The sequence below is a fragment of the Meriones unguiculatus genome, chromosome 19 (assembly GCF_030254825.1).
Source record: "Meriones unguiculatus strain TT.TT164.6M chromosome 19, Bangor_MerUng_6.1, whole genome shotgun sequence".
In the NCBI taxonomy this organism is placed as follows: domain Eukaryota; kingdom Metazoa; phylum Chordata; class Mammalia; order Rodentia; family Muridae; genus Meriones; species Meriones unguiculatus.
Window position 1 is genome coordinate 20288936 of NC_083366.1, and position 12521 is coordinate 20301456.

The 12521-nt window shown below is 39.6% G+C and overlaps 1 protein-coding gene across 1 annotated transcript in view; it reads right to left on the reverse strand.

Annotated features, from left to right (window-relative positions):
- Taf3 (TATA-box binding protein associated factor 3) overlaps positions 1 to 12521 on the reverse strand; it is a 155509-nt gene that overhangs the window by 21008 nt on the left and 121980 nt on the right. Inside the window, exon 4 of the mRNA XM_021631840.2 lies at positions 7806 to 7888. Coding sequence (XP_021487515.1) covers positions 7806 to 7888 — 83 coding nt within the window. The remainder of the gene's footprint in view (positions 1 to 7805; positions 7889 to 12521) is intronic.

The window sequence follows — 12521 nt, forward strand, 5'->3', positions numbered from 1 at the left end:
TAAGGATGCTGTTGTGGCCTTTCTTGGAGCCTGGAAGACAAGCTGAGAGGGGAGATGATATGCAATTCTGGAACCCCATAGAACAAATCCAAACAGAGAGGCCAACATGGCTTCTCAGTTCTATGTGTAGAACTGAGGACCCAATGGTTAAAAAAAAAAAAAAAAAAAAAAGGGAAAACTCAATCTCAGAACCCTTGTGGTGATGCAGATATCCAGTTTATAAACTCCAAAAGGCAGGTGTGGAAATGTGTAGAAACAAGTTATTCCATGTATCCAAAATTTTTATGCCAGTGTCTGCATCTAGCACAGGATAGACAGGAAATATAGAATGTAAATGTTGTATTAGGAGGTCTAAATGTTTTTATATTTATAAATATAAATTTATAAATTATAAATGTTTTATAAATATCTGAACTGTGAGCAGAGTGATCTTTAGGGAGAATTATAATCAGATAGTAGCTGAAAGGTTACCATGATACAGCTAAATTATCTCTGCTTGTCATAGGTTAAAGAACATTTAAATTCTGGAACTTCACATCAGCTTTTTTTTCAGATAACAAATCTTAAGTACCTTCCTATATTCATTCAATTAGTGATCCTGGGCCTTGATAAGCTGTGGAGAGAAACTTTCCAACTATCATTCAAATCATATCTAAAAAGGTGGTCATAAATATTTTAAAACCTAAGTGAACTAATAAGACCTAGACCCATTAAGGATAAGATCTTTTACAACAAATTAAATAAAACAATTTATTGAAGTCTGGACTCCAGATAAGCTAGATTTACTGGCTGACCTTTTATTCATTTAAGGAACAAAATTAGCTCTAATTGCATTAGAATGGAATCCAGTAAATTTTCCTCAGTCTTCTAATGTGGCATCCTTGTAAGGACTGCTGTAATTGTTTACAAGCAAGATGGAAATGCTTTGATTGTAATCTTTCCACTTGTTTTACTGGGTCATAAAAGCTTTTCCCAAACCCAAAGCTGGTTGTTCTGACAGCAGACTAGTTTTTCTCTTGAATATATATATATAACATCTTTGGTGTTTGTGAGCAAACTACAACGCTCCTAGCGAAGAAATTAAACTTCATCATAATTCTAAGCCGGTGAAAATGAGAGTAATGTAAAGTCTGAAGACTAGAGGTCTCTGGAAAAACAAAACAAAACAGGAAACAGCTGATGATCCAAATAAATCCTGTTTGTGCCCAGGTGGCTAAGAGCTGCCCCTGAGACAACTGATGAGCTCAGAGAAGACAGACAACTCTACAGTCCCGCTTCAGTCACTCAGCAGCCAGGAAATCAATCAGTAGCTTGGTTAGCATTAAAGAGAAGTCATTTTAAAGTTGCGGTCACACTCTTAAAATTTAAGGTTCACTTACAAAATATGAATACGGTCAATCTTAAGATTTCTTTTTATCATTTCTTTCTGTTATTTGCTTTAAAACATGGGAAACACCTAGGAAATGTTTCTGTTTAGATAATTTCACCAGGGCAGAACAAAAGAAAGACAACTCATGGGACCTCAATTAAAAATCAAAATCAACAACAGAAAGCTTTGGGTTTTTTTGTTTGTTCGGTTGGTTTTTGAAAGGGAAAAAATATTAAAATTAGAAAATCAAGAGGACTTCCCAGCCTGAAGGGCCATGCTGCATACTGCTGAACTTTGGTGCTAAAGAACCATGTTGTGTAAAGGTTTCTTGTCCCTGTCCCTGGGTTTCCTTTTATGGGACAGAAACTCTGCCTACTTTTCTCTATTTATGACAAAAAAACCATGTGTTCCTTTTGCCTTCTTCCCATATTCTGGTGAGAGCCCACCTTCCTTTTAGAGTCACCACCTCCACCTCCCTGTCTGACAGGGTTTTCTTACATAGCACAGGCTGGCCTCAAACTAGCAGTAACCCTCCCGCCTCTGCCCTCCAAAGTAAGAAATTATAAGCACATGCTACCATATGCACTGGCACTATATTTTAAAAGAGAAAAATGCTCATTTTCCTTGAAAGTAGTGTCAAAAATGGTTATTTTTCTATTTCTTTATGATTACACTATTTCTACTGTCAAAAGTTTGTCACAGAGAGAAAAGTATCTAGTCCTATTTTAGATTTTAAAATATTAAACCTTTTTTTTTTATCAATAAGCCTCAGCTCTAGTTTGTACAGCATATGGAACTGAGAAATTAGAACTATTAAAAAGCCCTACCAAGCTTAAGCAAAACCTTATTACCTGTAGCAAAAAACAGGATGACATAAACAAGTCTTCAAATTTTTAGCACCTGTCATGAGGAGGCTGAAGTGGAGAAACTGACCCGCCCGCCACTATTGGAAATAAGAACACCAGCCGAATAAAATCACCAGTAGTAAAGCAGTCCCCAGCGCCTCCATCCTAACCAGAAACTGGGTGAAGTCTGCCAAACACAATACTCTGCAACCCGTGCACACTCTCAGAGGGACCTGTGTGCTCACTGAGAGCCCACGTTGCTTATCTCTGTACAGGCAGCCTTACAGCAGGACTGCATTGAGAGCAGAGCAGGGAGATTTGTGAATTCCCCATCATGAGACTCTTTGTGTGGGGTAAGCATAGCCTCGTAGATGAAAAAGGGGAGAGGTTCAAAGCTGGAGCACGTGCCTACAGTCCTAGTTCAAGGCCAGCCTAGGCTACTTAGAGGGCTCTTATGGGGGAAGGCAGGCAAGACGTTCTGTATCAGCTATGATAGAGGGCATTTGCAAACCTTGAGGGGAAAATGGTTTTTCTCCATCAGTAGTTACCCTCAAAATGTAGTTTATACTATATTTTTATTAACACTTTATGATACAGAAAAATATCTTTTCCCATGAGGCTTAACTGAATTTTGAATTTTATAAATATTCAGATATTTAAACTTAGAAAACCGGGAGTCCCTATTCTGTTTTCTTTATTTTTCTTCTTCTTTTTTTTTTTCTTGGAGTCAAGTTCTCACTCTGTAGCCTGATTGGCCTAAATTTGCTATGAAAACCAAGCTTGTATAAAATTTATAGAAATCTCCCTGCCCCGCTTGCACCATCACACATAGCTTCTGACAACTCTAAGCAGAGACTCTGTCCCTAACAAACTGTCACATTTCTTTGCGTTCTTTATGAAAAGGAATAGAATAATACCATCTGTTAGCCGTCTCTTCTAAACTTGCCCTAGATAAAGTAGTCCAATAGTAAGGTCCGGGTGACAATCACAGGACAGTTGTGCTGTTACCGAGTACTGTGCATTCCTTATCACCTGACCAACAGAGCTCTAGACTCCTGGGCAAGCTGAAAGCCTGACTTGACTGCGAGCCTAGACACTTCAGTGGTGGACTTGAATGTGAGGCTTCCTCATGCACATAGCTGAGACTAAAAACTTCAAGTTTTGGGGTTAGTGCTTCTGTTTCCTCTTCAGTGTGGACTGGAGGGAACTCTGGATGTCTATTACTTGTGGACATGTTTAAGGAATCTGGGGTCTTGAAAAGTTGTCCTAAATTTTAACACTGTCAGACCCCTTATCAAGACCTCTCTACAAGACATTTTTGATGGATACGAAACTAAAGGAAAAACAAATTGCTGCTGTTTTGTTGCAAGGAACACTAACAGAGAACAGAGAACGCTCTCTAACCACAAAGTACTTTTGTGGATCAAGGGCAGAAGACCTAACTTCTTCAAGACTTAGAAACTAAACATTGCCTTAAAGATCTTCCGACGAGAGGGTATAATTTGAACCTTGTAAAGCTTTTTCTTTCTCTCATAATTAAAAAAAAAAAACTTGGTCCTTTAGCAATAAACACCCTCCCATCCCACAAGGAATACACAGAGTCCCTTGATTTGAATCCCAGTCTGCTCATTAATTTCACTTTAAAAGAGTATTAGCTCACCCCCAGGTGTACGCAGACAATAACTAAACACACATCTATGACTCCTTATTTTTCTACCACTAGACCCATGGAATAGGATATCTTGCAGGGTAGTTAGCATTCTACCATAAAATATGGCTAGAATTTGAAAGTTACCCAATATTCATGTGTCATAAAAATATTTTTTAATCTTTAATTAAAAATTTTATGTGTATGGGCACATGGGTGCAGGTCCCCTGGATCTGGAGCTAAAGGCAGCTGTGAGTCATCTGATGTGGGTGCTGAGAACTGAACTCTGGTCCTCTGGAAAAGCAGCGAGTGTTCTTAACTGCAGACTAACTCTAGAGACCCACAGAATATTCTTTTAAGTGTTACAGACATATAAAACCACAAAAGCCATTCTTAGGTTACAGGTCATACAAAAGCAGGTAGTAGGTTGAATATGGCTCATAAGCTGGAGTTTGGAGTTTACTAACCAACCCCCTATTTTGATCCCTACCCAAATATTTACTGAATTTCTACTTATATGAAATCATATTTGACTCAAGCCCCTACATACCTCTGATTTTAATTTAACATGCAACGTGTTACACTTAATTTATCTGTTTAGTACACTTCCATGCCTGCTTTGGTCAAATGATTAATTGTTCATATAATACGCCATCTATTTTCTAAGCATCTACAAGTTATATGTTATGTAACATTGTACTTCCAAGGCTAATTTGTCTAGAATCCAGGCTATTCTAATTTCCCTCAAGCTGGACATTTTGTTCCAGAGTAATAGGATCCAGTCCTCACATCTTCCAATCTCTTACAAATATGAATGATTTATTGAAAGGTGAAAACAGAATAGGCAGCCAACAGAATTACCAACAGACGCTCTAGGCCAGAGAGATGAATGTAACTAGCGATGCCTTTTAAATCTTAATTCTCTAAAGGGAGGAAGCCAAGCTTCTGTGGGGGGAGTTAAGACTGGGTACTGATGAGCTATGGAGAAAACAGGAATTAAGTATGACTTGGTAAAACTGTCTTTTGAATGAACAATAATATTTCCCTTGGAGAAATGAGAGGGAACACAGAATTTCCAAGGAGGTGTCCCTAGAGCCTGGCATGCTAGATAAGTGCTACTGCTGAACTAGAACATGGCCCAATCTGATCTTCCTAAGAAAGTTAAAGAGTATGAGTAAAAAAAAAAAAAAAAAAAAAAAAAGAAGCAGTTAAGAGCACTGACTGCTCTTCCAGAGGACCTGAGTTCAGTTCTCAGCACCCAATGGCAGCCCACAACTGTCTGTAACTTCCAGATCTAACAGCCTATATATGTAGGCAAAACAACAATGCACATAAAATAATAATAACAACAATAATAAAAACAGAATTGAAATAGTTTTTGAAGATGTTCTATTTGTCAACAGTAAGACCCCATCTTCCATCTAGGTCTCTACTATCCCCACAAAGATGAATGATGTGGAAGTCATTCAGAGAATGTAGGCAGGAAAAGAAAGAACCGTCTAGCCTCTGTCCTTCAGCTCTTACTTTCTTGAGCATATATTTTTTTGAAAGACCATGTTGGCCAACTCTATCTTCCCTCATCATAATCCTGAGGAGCTTCTTCACTGAAGGACATTTAGAATTGACTGAGCAGCATGTAAAACATACACAGCTTAAGATGAAATGAATTGATAACAAAGAGTGATCTTGTGTGCTGTACATCCTATCAAAGCCCAGGGCTAGGGAGGTCACAGGCCCTGGGTGGAGCTAGGGGGAATCTTTTGCTGTTGTTTTACTAAGTGAGCATGTTGTCAAAGGCCTTCTACATATTTGTATTTATACCCATAGAGTAGTGGGGCTCTCTGTTGGGTCTCAGAAACAGGTGGCTGACTGAGGTTAGCATAGCGAAGCGGACGACAACCAGCTCTCCTAGCAACACTCAGTATCAGTGCTGCTCCCTGCACTTCTCACCCTGTCCCCTACCCTAACCTCTCCTTCTGAGGGGCTGGGCGTTTCATTCTATTCCCTCAGACTATATAACTCAGCCCTGTATATTGCAGCTGTCTTGGTCTGTTGGCCAGGAAAGCCAATCTCTTCCTCATGGTCTCGTTTAGTCTGCTGGTCATGTTCAGTCTGGACTCTTTCCCTCTGCCAGCTTTCTTCTTTATTATCTACAATAAAGCTCTTTTCCATAATTTAGGAGTAGCGATATCCTCTTCCTTTTATTTTTTTCATTCACCCTCTACTGTGGTCAGAGAAGCCTCTTCTGTAGTGGGCATCAGTCAGTGCAGAGACTTATAACTGGTCAAAGTGCTGAGAAAAACTGACTGAGCCCTGAGGGACATATTTAGATCACACATATCCCTCCCGCCAAGGCTTATGGATAAAGTGGTAGAGAGACTGTAAGAGCTGTGTCCAGTGCTGTGAAAGATTCCGGATATGACATGGCCTTGCACTCACGAACTCACAGAAGCTGTGATCATTCCAGTTAACACTCCAGCATGGAGGAGGAGGTGCTCACTAGGCTCCACCCTGAGCTGAGGAGCTACCGTCAGTAGGAGGAGTCATTTTTTCTTTGTGGGCACGGCAGCTAGTAGGTTGCTTTTGCTCCTGTGGATGGCCCCATGCCCATGCCCATGTAAGCAGGAATAACTGGACTGTAGGCTACTTAAACAACAACAAAATAATTAGGACATGAAGATGGAAGGCTTGGATGGTGGGTTCTGAGCCAGTATGATAGGGGATTGGTTGTATGTGCTCAAATTTCATTGCATGTAAGTTCTAAATTGTCAAAGAATAAAAATATTAAATAAAAATTTCAATAAAAAAGAAGCAAAACTGATAGTCTTTTGTCTTGTTTTGTTTCTTGAGATAGGGTCTGCTACTGAAGCCCAGGTTGGCTTTGAATTCCTGACTATCCGGAATCATTCTCCCACGTGCTTGAATTACAGACATGTACCATCATGCCCAGTAAGAATTCTAGTCTTTACTCAAGAAATACATTATTAAGTCTTCCTCTCACTTGTATGCTGAACTTGAGTGGAAACTGAACGCCCTCTGTTTTCTCTCTAATATCTGACTGTTTGCAAAGCAAATTGCTCCACTTAAACATTTACTGGGAAAAAAATAAATTATACTTAAAAATTCCATTGAAATTCCACACACAGTGTGCTCTTCAGAGCAAGTATTTCAACATGATTTACAAAAGAGACTAATACTTCATACTGCATCAGGAGCCTCTGAGACAACTGTAGGTCTTAACACTTCCTCGGAGGATGAACAAAAACAACTTTCTTTCAAGAAAAATGGGCCTCTGCAGGCACCTATATGTATGTGTATGTACATGGTATACATAGATATAGGCAAAATACACATACACATAAAATTTAAGAACTATATTAAAAAAGGAAAACGGCCTGACAGGACGATGTGTGCAAACTCAGATAAATGTTAAGCGTGAGACTAACCCCCTCATTTTCTCTTACAAAGCCGAGTTGGTGAGTGGGCTCTCAGCTGTCAGGCATTCACTAAGTCGGCGGACATCTCTGTCTTATAGGCACTGGACAAAGCAAAGACCATCTGAATCTTTATTCCCTGCCAACATAACAGATCACGTTCTCTTGAGAAGGTCTAACACTGCATCCATGCACGTGAAATGTGGCGGCAAACCCACTCACTACCCAATCTTTTATTTTTCAGGTAGCCAGCACCTCAGATACTATGCAGTAATACTACCATATATTAACCATTAGAAAAGAGAAGGGAGTTGGGGGCAGGCATGAAATCCTGTATGTTAAGCAACGACAAGAACATTTACCTGGAGGAAGAAGCCAATAAAAACTTGATAGCAGAGGTCCTGATACATAACATACTCTGTTCAGACTTGGAGGTCTGGCAGAGCTCTAATCTATTAGGATAGCGAGGAGAAGGTAGATCTAACCAGTTCCCGATGTTTATTACTTACATCTTGTCTTGGCCAGCGCCAACTCGCAGAGTCAACCTGGGGATAACTGGACTTGGGGCTGGGATGACGGGCTCCACTTTTATCTGTGGAAGTTAGTACATTAGTTAGAAACAACAAACAAACAAACCTCTCCCTAAGGTACTTCTTCTTTTCTACTTCCCCACTCCACAAACAATATACACATCTGAAATGCTAGATAAAAAGATATGGCTAGTGTTGCATGTAGACGTTGAGTGTGAGAGGCCAGAGGTAGAGACAAGTTCTTCCTCAACCATTCTTTACTCCTTTTGAAGACTGTTCTCTCACTAAAGGAGAATCTCGTCAGTATGGGGTGGGGGTGTTTAATGAGATTCAGGGTTCCAATGTCTTTGCCTTGCCTCCCACCAATGCTGAGGCTACAGGTGCCCGTTACTGCTTCTCTGCTTTAACTGGTTTTTGGGCATCTAAACTCTGGTCTTCACGGTTGTACCGTATCAACCGAGCCTTCTCCCAGCACCAGTCCACATGTTTTAATAACTGAAGGCTACTTGACACCTAATAAAGTCTATGAGCTTTATCTACATTACATCAATTTGGCAGTTGTTTCGGGCTTATTGGTCTGTGTTCATTTCTTTGGTTTTATTGTATTGTTTTACACACATATACATTCACAAGTGATATCACAGTACCTGGAGAAATATTTACGTAACCACCATACTTTTATTTATTTTAAAAGGTTTATTTAATTTTTATTTTATATGTATGAGTGTTTTGCCTGCATTTTTGTTTGTGTGTCACATGTGTACCTGATGCCCATGGAGGTCAGAGGGGGGGATCAGATTTCCTGGAACTATAGTTACAGACCACTGTGAGCCTCCATGTCGGTGCTGAGAAGTAAACCTGGGTCCTCTGGAAGAGCAGCCAGCCAGTGCTCTTAATCACTGAGGAGACTTTCAAGCCCATAACAACCAGACTAAACATAACCAAAAAGGCTTTCCTTTATAACAACCTGTACTTGATGAATGCAAAACTCACTGTAAGTTTGCTTCATTATATCTGAAAACTAAGTACCAAGTATGATTACAGCACTAAGCAATTCCACTTTGGGGTCACTATAAGGCTTGTAATGTGTGTGTGTATACATGCCTACTTCTCATTTTATAAGGATTTATGGTAAAGGTAATGATTCTTGAAAAAGTTGAGGACTTCACAAACATTTCAGCCATTTCAAGGAAAATAACACAAATTAAGCATGACGTTACATGGTCTATTGACAGTTAAGATCTTATGGTATAATAAACATTTTGAATAAACAACTAAACAAAATTACTGTAGTGCTTACCTACATCAGAGTCAGTGTGTCTGTCTGTCCCTTTTTTTGTTATTTGGTTTTTTGAGACAGGGCTTGTCTGTGTAGCCCTGGTTGTCCTGGATTCACTTTGTAGACCAGGCTGGCCCTAAACTCACAGAGACCCACCTGCCTCTGCCTCAAAAGTGCTGGGTTCACAGGTGTGCGCCACTGCACTCAGCTTTACATCAGAGTTTTTCAACATTACTTGTCAGGACATTTTAGTGGGATAATTCTTTGTCATTTGAGACTGTCCCAACTGCTGACCGATGTTTAACTTGTCCTAGAATACTGCAAGCCTGTATGTCACTGCTAAGCCTGACTTACATATCTGGCGCCCAAGAATGAAACAATAATGAAAGCATATGGGGCTGTAGAGGAAATGGATACATAAAGTACTGTTCAGTGCATTATATCAGGCAATTATTTGTATATGGAGCTAATCTACTACTTTCTCACATATACATTTACCCTGCATTTATCTGCAGTTCATTTACAAACCTATCATCACATAAGACTGTGTGACTATTCTCTTGAATGCTGTATAGGGTATGCTCAATAAACGTCTGTTGAATTAATGCTTATCTGAACATACCTTCAACTCCTGTCTCTCAGTTACTATATTACTCTTCTAGGATCAACCTAAAACCAGCCTCCCAAGCACTGAATGACAGTAAGGGACATTTAGAAAACTTGTGACTTCACAGATGCCTTTAATACTGTCAGTTTATTTGGATTTCCATTTCACTCAAATGCCACTGAAACCATGCTTGGTCTGTTTACTGTTGTCTCCCAACGTCTATCCCAGTAACATATAAGTGCTTAAGAAACATTTAAAGCAGCTATTAAAAACAAGGAAACCTGGGAAACAGTAAGATCTGGAGATGACAGGAACTCCACAAGGAGAGCAACAGAACCAAAAAATCTAGGCACAGAGGTCTTTCCTGAGACTGATATTCCAACCAAGGACTATGCATGGAGATAACCTAAGACCCCTGCACAGACGTAGCTCATGGCAGTTCAGTATCTAAAAGGATTCCACTGTAATAGGAACAGGGACTGTCTCTGACATGAACTGATTGGCCTGCTCTTTAATTACCTCCCCCTGAGGGGGAAGCAGCATTACCAGGCCACAGAGGAAGACAATGCAGCCAGTCCTATGTAGACCTGATAGGCTAGGGTCAGATAGAATGGGAGGAGAACTTCCCTTATCAGTGGACTAGGAGAGGGGCATAGGAGGAAAAGGAGGGAGGGAAGGATTGGGAAGGATGAGGAAGGGGGTCCACAGCTGGGATACAAAGTGAATAAATTGTAATAAATAATTAATAAAAGAAATATTTAAAGACTGAATATGAAGCATTAATTCCAAATCATCATTTCTTTCAAGACCTTCCCATGATTTCATTTTTCTTTTTGCTTAGCAAAAAAGGTAAAATATTGAGGCCTGAGGCAGGTGAATTCTTTAAATTCCCTACAAATGTATAAACTTCTTCAGGCCCCAAGTATAAAGTCCACCTCTTTTAGACTTCTTAAGAAACCTTCTCCCTTCCTTAGCATAATTTACAGACATCAAGCCTCTTGACTCTATAAATTATTCTCATTAAACCTTTCTCTCCCCACCCCCCTGGGGCTGGGCTTCTCTGAGGAGCCTTGACTGTCCTAGACTCCCTTTGTAGACACCAGCCTATCCTCACACTAATAGCGATCTGCCTGCCTCTGCCTCCCTGAGTGCTGTGATTACAGGCATGTGCCACCATGCCTGGCTCCAAGTGAATAAATTAAAGAATGATTTTGCTATTTTACCTCAAAGTTTATCTGTGATCACAATACTCAACAGACCTCCGGTAGCAACAGAGGGAAGTATTAATTACACTATGAAGCAGACACCAGGACTATCTCAGGCAGCTAGGACAAATGGAAACTCTACCTATAAATCAGTCAAACACCTTCATTTCAGTCAAAAAGTTAAGCCATGCTTACTATGAAAAAAAATTCAAGGAAGTAAAAAGAAAGAGGAGTAAGACTATTTTGCTCAAAGGAAAGAGATGAATGAGGATGCTAATACTATAAGGAAAGTATTATTTCTAAATAAGAACTTCTCCCTGAATTTTCTTGTTAACTCTATCTGAATGCTTATCAAAATAAAATAAAAACAGATACTAACTACAAATTAAAAACAATTTCTCTACTGAACTTCCCTGAGAACAACAAAAACAGTGAGAACAGTGATTGATTACTTAAACAATATGATGAATTTCATCTTTTAATGGCTCAAAGTCACATCCCAGAGCCACGAGGAGCTTTTAAGGGTTAAAATAAAAGAACAGTACTTTGGAATAATGCTGTGAATTGGGGCGAGCAGAAGAGCATTTACAGTGGATTACTAAGCTTCCCAATTCACCAAAGAGGTAAAGTCCAGCAATATAAGACTCCTTTGTAGCTAACTAAAAATACATTGTCAGTGGATTTGTCCAGTTTTATGTATAAGCAATACTCCTTTCACCTGAGCTAACACTAGTAGTCATATAAGCCCCTTATTGCCATGTGCTGCATTTTTTTTGCTAATCTTCAAGGATTTAGCTTCTTTGCCACATACCTCAGGGCACCAACTGATAAAGCCCCAACTCTCCATTTTTCCAGGACACCAGCAGTGCGGCCTTGCAAAAAATGAAAATCGCTCAAGAGATTTAAAGGGGAAATTTATTTTTAAAATCCTGACTTGAAGCAAAGAGGTGGATTTTTAAAAAGCTTATCTTGAAAGAATCAGTTTAAATTTAAATTCTATCTTGGAACCCTTTCATGCATTCCAGCTTTAAAGTTTATCTTTTGACAGAGACTTTCTACAAAGGTAATGGGCAGCTTTGTCAATTTAATCTGTCCAAGTTTATTTATTTATTTTTTTAATGTTAAACTCCTTTCACTTAAGGGAAAAAAAAGAGAGCAAAGAACCTCTACCATCTATGTGCACTAGCTTGGGTAAGCAAGGCTAGCAGGTACTAGTCTTGATTACCACCTATGCAGGTATGTTAGAAAGCCCTAGCAATACTCCTGATGAAAAGCTGCATGGAACCACTTCGAATTTTGGATGCTCAACGATGGCTGTTAACCCCTTTGTTGTCCTTCTTAGCAATTAAGCTCTTTACATGAATTCCTTTTTGAAACAGGCCAACAAAATGTCCATCAGCTATTTGAAACACTCAGAAGACAGTTTGAAGAGGCCTGGCTGTGGATGAATAGGCTGAGTGGTGTCCAGTGTGGACAGCAAGCTCCCATCCAAGCCCTTGGAGTGCATTCATAGGAGGATGGGGTGCAGCTGTCAGTAGCTTTCTACAAATTCAAACACACTCATCTGAATGTTTATGTTCCTCACCTCACGAAGCGACAGTGAT